General features: G+C 45.2%; 1 protein-coding gene across 1 annotated transcript; it reads left to right on the top strand.

Annotated features, from left to right (window-relative positions):
- Nucleotides 1-1,268: 1,268 nt before the first annotated feature.
- On the top strand, nt 1,269-7,090 carry LOC8036915 (juvenile hormone acid O-methyltransferase-like). The gene is made up of 3 exons (XM_029971783.2): nt 1,269-1,802; nt 5,933-6,089; nt 6,897-7,090. The coding sequence occupies exons 1-3, from the start codon at nt 1,269-1,271 to the stop codon at nt 7,088-7,090; spliced, it is 885 nt and encodes a 294-aa protein (XP_029827643.2).
- Nucleotides 7,091-7,309: the final 219 nt, after the last annotated feature.

Genomic DNA, 7,309 nt, shown 5'->3' with positions numbered 1-7,309 from the left:
TCCCGCTAAATTTAGCGAAAAAAATTTCCTGCTATATTTAGCGCAAGAAGCTCCCCACTAAATTTAGCCGAAAAAATTCCATAATAAGTTCAATGGAAAAATTTTCTCGCTAGATATAGCGGAAACATTTTCCGCTAAATTTACCTGGAAAATGTCCCGTTAAATAGAACGGGAAAATGTTCCCGCTAAATTTAGCGAAAAAAATTCCGTGGTAAATTTAACGGAAAAATTCCCCGCTAAATTCAGCTGAAAAAAAATTCCCCGTTAAATTTAGCGCAAAAATTTCCCCGCAAAATTTAGCGGAAAAGTTTGCCGCTAAATTTAGCGCAAAAATTTCCCCGCAAAATTTAGCGGAAAAGTTTGCCGCTAAATTTAGCTGAAAAATGTCCCGCTGAATACAGGAGAAAAATTGCCCGCCAACTTTAGCTGATAAATGTCCCGCTATATTTAGCGTAAAAATGTCCCGCTAATTTTAGCCGAAAAAATTCCCCGTTAGATCTGCTGGAAACACTTCCACGCTAGATTTAGCGGAAAACTTTCCCTCAAAATTTAGCGGAAAAATTTACCCATTAAATTTAGCGGGAATTTTTTCCGATATATTAAGGCGAAACTTTTCTGCCAAATTTGGCGGGGAAATTTCTCCGCTATATTTAGCGGGGAATTTTTTTCCGCGAATTGGGAGAGGAGCAGAAGAGGAGGAGGGAAGGAGAGGAAGGGCATACTCTCTCCTCCGTCCCCTCTTCCTCCTCCTCAAGAGCTGCGCTCTAATTCATCATTACAGGGAGTTGTAAACGTCTTTCATTTTTTTTTTGTTTGCTGTATAAAATAAGTAGCACAGTTACTTTCAAGTTCCTTGTGTTGTTCCCAACAGGAATCATATACATTCCGTTAATTGACCTAGTTTGAAATTCCTGCCCCTCGACCAATTCAAATAAAAACGTGCTTAGAAAAAAAAAAAAGATTTGTCCTATACAGCGCCGAACGGAAGAGCGCGACAAGTTCTGCTCGTGGCAACCAGCTGTTTCTGCACACTCAAGCTGCACAAGTTCGGAGGGCAGCGCTCACTGCAGTTAGTTATGAGGAACTCGCGGAACGCAAAGGGTAATTCAAGGGTTATACGTCCTTGTTTCAGTAGTCTGAAGTCACGCGAAAGATACACTTTTGAACACGGACAGAAAAGAGCGTCTTTCAAGCGCCAATATAGTCGAACCACCGAGGATTTTTTTTTTTTTTTTGCCATTACCGATAGTCTGTTTACGGTCTACAACATGTCCGTGCAAGACGAGACTAGTTCCCGCACCCTCGAGCCAGACGAGTACGTGGTGAACAATGAAATTCAACGGCGAAATAGCATCCATGCTTTGGAATTACTAGAAGGATCATTTGGGAGTGAGGACACTTCTGACGAGCAGTTTCTCGACGTGGGCTGCGGTCCTGGAGACTTTACGCGCGACTGCCTTCTTCCCCGCTGCCCGCCGTGCCGAAGGATCATGGCCGTTGACGTGTCCGAGGACATGGTGAAGTATGCGCGGGAGCATTTCGCCCATCCCAAGATCTGCTACGATGTCCTGGACATTGCGTCTGAGGATGTGTCCGACTTCGTCGAGCGCCACGGAGAGTTCGATCGCGTCTACTCTTTCTTTTGCTTGCACTGGATGAAGGATCAAGCGACGGTCTTGAAGAATGTCGCCAGAATGATTAAACCCGGAGGGGGGTGTCTTCTACTCTTCAACGCTTCCAGCCCTACGATGCGGTTTCACAAAAAAATGGCCGCAATGGACCGTTGGCAGAAGTACAGAGAGGTGAGTTAATATCTGTATTTTTTTAGTTCCTATCTTTTAACCATCAGTAAACCCCCCCCCCCCCCCCCCCCCCCCCCGCAGGTGTTATGCCCCTTTTAAGGATAACAAAGTATTTACGCCAAGAAGAGCTAATCGTTATTTCTGAGAGCAAACGTTTTTCGACGTTTCATTGGCTATAGGCATTACGGACATCTGGAATCTTAATGCATATATTGCACCTGAAGAAACTACAGCGACGAGTCTTTACACTGTAAGATATTTATTGTCTACTTTCCCGCAAAGCATTTGAAATACTGCCTCTTTCAAGCGCTTTATGCATTTTAACCAACTTTTGCTGCAATCTGCAAAGCAAGCGCGTAAAATGACGAGGTTGAAGAGTATGTTTACACGTAGAACGGTGTCACATATTGCCTGGCAATTGCATTGCTGCATGAAACGTTGTTGGTTTAGCGCCAGTGGTGCTAAACCACCAGTGCTAAAACAAGTGTTTAGTGGAGTTAGTGGCTAGTTAGTGTTAGTTACCGCCAAATTCACAAACCTCACTCCGATTGAGGCGCCCCTCCACTTCCCCATGGAAGGCACGAGGGCCGGCGCTGGCCAATCCCGACGAAAGATAAGCAGCCTAGGCCGCCTATCTGTCGTCGAGATTGGCCAGCGCTGGCGCTCGCGCCATCCTTGGGGAAGTGGAGGGGCGCCTCAAATGGGGAGTGAGGTTTGTGAAGTCGGCGGTTAGAGTTAGTTCAATTTAGAGTCAGTTAAAGTTGGTTAGATTTACAGTTATTTAGAGTTGATTAGATTTAAAGTTATAGCTAAAGCTAGAGTTAGCGTTAGTTAGAGTTAGAGTTAGAATAGCTCCGTATTCACACGGGTGGTTGAACCACGTTCACAAAGTGTTCCGAGCGCGGTTGCTTAAAGATTCCATGGAATTTCACACGCGTTTGATGATAAAAACGGGCCGCCTCGCTTCGTGTTTTGCGATTTGAACACCATTGTGAATACACGTTTAGAGTTATTTACAGTTTGGCTAAGAGTTAGGGTAGAGTTGGTGTTAGTTAGAGCTAGTGGAGGTAGTGGTGCTAATTTTACTTTCGACGTATCAATTTTCCCGTTAAGTGTAGCGGGTAAACAGAATTAATGTGTAGGTAACGTGACGTCAAGTTTTTCGCTAAACATAGCTGGGAAACTGAATTTTCGTGCAGGATCACGTGCAATCATGTCACGTGACGCCAATCTTTCCGCAAAGTCTAGCGGAGAGACGGAATTTGCGTATAGGTCACGTGGCATGAAGCAAGGTGACGTCATTTTCTCAGCTAAATTTAGAGGGGAAATCGAGATTACGCTTTTTGAGGCTTCAGGTGAAAGCCTGTAGGCTATAAAGGTTTCACCTTTGAATAGTCTGCGCTGTGGCACTGAGTAAGGCGTTTAACCGTGCTCAGTCTTAAGGTCTAAACATATCTTTTAATTTCTTCATTTGCCGAGCTCCCCACCTATAGATTGCAGCAATTCGCTCCCCCGATTGCTTTGTGGGGAAAGTAGACACTTCAGATTTCTTAATGATGCTCTGAGGAGGTTTCCGAGATCGCCTATATATGGCGATAACTCACTCTGCGGGCTCTAAGCATCCTAGAAATTCATAAAACACAAGAGTAGCGGCCGATTGCCCTATTCAAAAAGCAATCAAGGATCGAACACACCGAGCTCATCTCCGTCGGGTCGAGGAACATTGGTCCGGCAGCCAGGACGACATATGACCAATGAAAACGCGACATTTTATTGAGGTTGCAAACGCTGGTTGTCGCAAAATGTGTGTGCCTTTGTAGATGATAAAAGCAAATAAGAGTAGTCGAGAAATGTTAATTTTTCGCGGAGAGGGAACGTAATATTGCAATAATCCTCTCAAAACGAGCGCACTATGTTTCATCTGTCTTGTCTTTTCTTTCTGCCTTGCACGGGGGTGATGTGTACGATCGTCAGCTCTTGAACGCGCGCTCGCCAAGTTGATTGGTTTTCCGGGCCCTATGTGCCAACGGTATTAGAACCAACTCGGTTCTGGAACTCCGCTCCGGAGGGGGGTCGCTTTGCGTGGCACCTGTTAGAGGGCGCGCGCTCCGCATTAATACTCGCTATCATCAACATTGACGGCGCGCTTGTGGCCGTTGCCATAGAGATCGTACATGGCCGTTCCATCTCTGGCCTACTGAGCTTACGGATGTTCGTTGACGCTTTTTCTGACAGTAGCAGACGACTTTCAAATTGTTTCTGCTGCAGTTGGTAGTCATCGGCACATCTACTCTTACAGTATGTACAAGCTTGCCCTGATTGTAGCCACCGGATTGTGGCGCCAACAAATTTGGGTTGTTCGGAACGCTTCACGCTGTCAGCACAGCTAAGGCACAGCATTTTACAACAATGCAAAGCGTATGCCAAAACGGTTGTAGCGCTTTTCATGCTCAAATTATAATTTCTACTGGCGAAAAGGCAAAAATTAACCAAAAACCATGCTGAACCTCGAGGGGAGTCGGGACTCGCAAGCAGCCGCGGAGCAGCAGCAAACGAAAACGCGTGGAATAATGCGCCGGCAGCACCACCTAGCTGCAAAAAAAAATCGGACACGTTTTCGGCCCCCTCCAATGTACAGCGTCTATGGGAAGTTCCATGAGTGAGTTGATCGAGTAACGGTGGTACGTGCCACAAGCCGCGCGCATTCGAGATATCACTCCGCGGTTCCAGCGGTCGGAGGCGCGAGGATCGTTTACTTGCTATTGGCTGACAGTGACCCTGGTTTCGCAACATGCTCCTCCCATCGCCGGAGATGATCTCGGTGTGTTTCGATCTTTGATTGCTTTTTTGATGAGGAAATGGGCCGCGTATCGTTATGGAATGATTAGAAGAGTTCTAGGATGCTTGCGGCCAGCAGAGTGAGTTATCACCATATTTAGGCGATCTTACAAACCTCTTCAGGGCACCTTTAAAGTGTAAAGTATTCTTATAAACAGTCGCCGCGTGAATCCTTACTGCAGCCTACAGGCCCTAAAAGTTACAAATATTGAGAATGTTGATTTGCGAAATGTAAAACTAATTTGTAGTTACTAACGTAAGATAAAAAAAGCTGTTAGTGGCAACTCTTAAACATCTTATATGAAACCATTGTGACACCAACATTTGTTTATAACAACCCCCAAAGAACGAATCACAAGCCAAGAAATAACGCGATCATATTAACCTACACACCCTGTTTCCTCCTGGGGTCATAAAACGATATCGGGTTGGAATGTTCATGACTTTGCAGAGGCGTGCTGGTTCTATACTCCGTTTCACCTTATGATGCACCGCAGCGAAGGCTGGAGGCGCTAGCTCTTAGCGTTAGCAGCTGCCCTTAATGCACGAGAGCTTGTGCCGCCGAGATGTGCCCTAGAGCAAGGAGCTCGCACTTGTAGCCTTTTCCGCGGTACATTAAAAGGTGAAATAGGGTATAGTCTGGCCCAAGTATACTTGCACGGACCGCCACTGATTCAAAAGCTTCTTGGTCGCGGTGCAATTCTGGGGATAAAAGGGGACTATTTCTTTCAGTCTTGCCTTCGCAAAGCTCGACGGCGTAATTCTGGAATCCAAACCGCTCGCCTGACACAGTCGAGCGCGGCTTATGAATTGGACACGAGAACTGCGTGAGCTTTCGACTTCGGCTCATAACAATCAGTGCCTCGGAGGAGACTCGAGTAGTAACTCGTGTCCAAACACTGCGGTGATGAGAATAGCCCAACTCTAACAATGCCTGGAGCTCAGCACATGTTTTCTGCTTTGCCAACCCCATCGCGTGGCTATGATTAACGTTGGCGGCATAGGAGAGGCACCAGGTTACATAGCCGCTCGCTCTGGCTCCAAGTTGAGGGGATGAACGATGCTCTTATTTCTCGAATTTTTTGGCAACTGCCGCTGCCTAGAAAAAAAAAAAGAAAACTATGGTAAGTTTATTCAGTTAAAAATTTTAAGATGCGGCTCTAGGTAGTATTTAGCGAAGGTAGAAAAATATTTTAATCACCCGATTATGAATAATTTGAATGGGCTTGTGGCGGTTCATGCAGCCAGTGAATAATCACCTAATGTTTGTGCCATCCCTCCTTCGTACATAGATCCTCGAGAAGCCTATTCCTCCGAGTGTAGACATAGCGGATGAGGGAGCTCTTATCTCGTACATCAAGGGTCTTTTGAAGACCGCCGATCTGACGCCAACACGGTGTGAGGTGCAGCGAATGGAGCACACATTTCCCAGCCTGGAGAACTTGATTGGTGAGTATTTCTGCCGTTAAATTTAAAGTCCCGAGGGTGGGTGTATATGATGTTTCTATTTGGGCCTAACTTATTCTTTTTCAGTCAGTTTTGCTCTTTCAATCGACATCGTCACAACATGTCGGAACACCAACATACATACCAGATATGACATGTGAGGCTTGCGCATTTAGATTAATGTAACAACATAAAGTATTACCATATTCAAACGTCTATACAAAATTTGTAGCGGAGAACATTCGAGTAAAAGAACTTCGTGATAATTTACGCCTACGTTGTCTCAAATCATGGTACAGCTTCGAATTACTCGAATGCACATACTCGGTCTCAGCCTGCGGTAGACTACAGCAAAAGTTGCGGGCCGCGATGCCCAATCAAGTCTAAAATATTTTCCGTCCGTCCGTTCCTGCATTTTCCACTAAATTTAGCAGGGAAAGTGGAGTCACGTGACGTCACGCGACCTAAAAGTTGACGGCACGTGACCTATGCGTCAACTCAGTTTGCCCGCTAAATTTAGCAAGAAAATTCACGCCTTGACGCCGAAACATCAATCCCGTTTCCCCGATAAATTTTTGAGGAAATTGACGCCACCTGACCTATACACTAAATCAGTTACCCGCTAAATTTAGCAGAGAAAATTGACCTCACGTGATTTGACGTCACGTGACCTATAAAACACTCGGTTTCCCCGCTAAATTTAGCGGGAGAATATACGTCATGTGACAAACAGTTCCCTCACCAATTTCCTATCTGCATTTCATGCATTATAAAGCTTTAAAGGTAAAGGCCCCTGCCAATTTTTTTCAGCCGTACAGATGTCTTACAATCTTCTGAAATATGTTGTAACAGAAGAAGAAAGCCCTCTCCTACTGAAAGATGTGACCGAGGAGTCGACAAAATGGTGGGCTGAGAAAGATGCCGGTGACTCGCCCCTCGATGGTCAAGTGTTCCTCGTGCACGCCTATAAGCCTCGGTCGCCAACGGTTTTCACAGCCATGTGAGAATCTGCCAACTGTAGTCATGGTATTTAAGAATAAACCTTGAATATACTGTCAAAAATACCCTGGACCTTACTTTTCAGTTTGGATTCATATTCATTTTCATTTGTTTTTTTAAGGCATAACAGTTAGGAGTAAGGCACTGTAACTCATATAAGAGTAAGAAAGAAATGAAGTACAAGAATAAAAAATTCCCACGATGCATCGTTTAAGAAATTAGTA

The sequence above is a fragment of the Ixodes scapularis genome, unplaced genomic scaffold (assembly GCF_016920785.2).
Source record: "Ixodes scapularis isolate PalLabHiFi unplaced genomic scaffold, ASM1692078v2 PGA_scaffold5__190_contigs__length_132052651, whole genome shotgun sequence".
Classification (NCBI taxonomy): domain Eukaryota; kingdom Metazoa; phylum Arthropoda; class Arachnida; order Ixodida; family Ixodidae; genus Ixodes; species Ixodes scapularis.
This window is presented reverse-complemented; position numbering and strand designations above follow the sequence as displayed.

Excerpts from the sequence above, each read along its gene's own strand:
- LOC8036915 (XM_029971783.2), top strand. The coding sequence starts at position 1,269 with ATGTCCGTGCAAGACGAGACTAGTTCCCGCACCCTCGAGCCAGACGAG. Across the intron at positions 1,803-5,932 it reads GTTGGCAGAAGTACAGAGAG|ATCCTCGAGAAGCCTATTCC; the intron begins GTGAGTTAATAT and ends CTTCGTACATAG. Across the intron at positions 6,090-6,896 it reads CAGCCTGGAGAACTTGATTG|CCGTACAGATGTCTTACAAT; the intron begins GTGAGTATTTCT and ends AATTTTTTTCAG.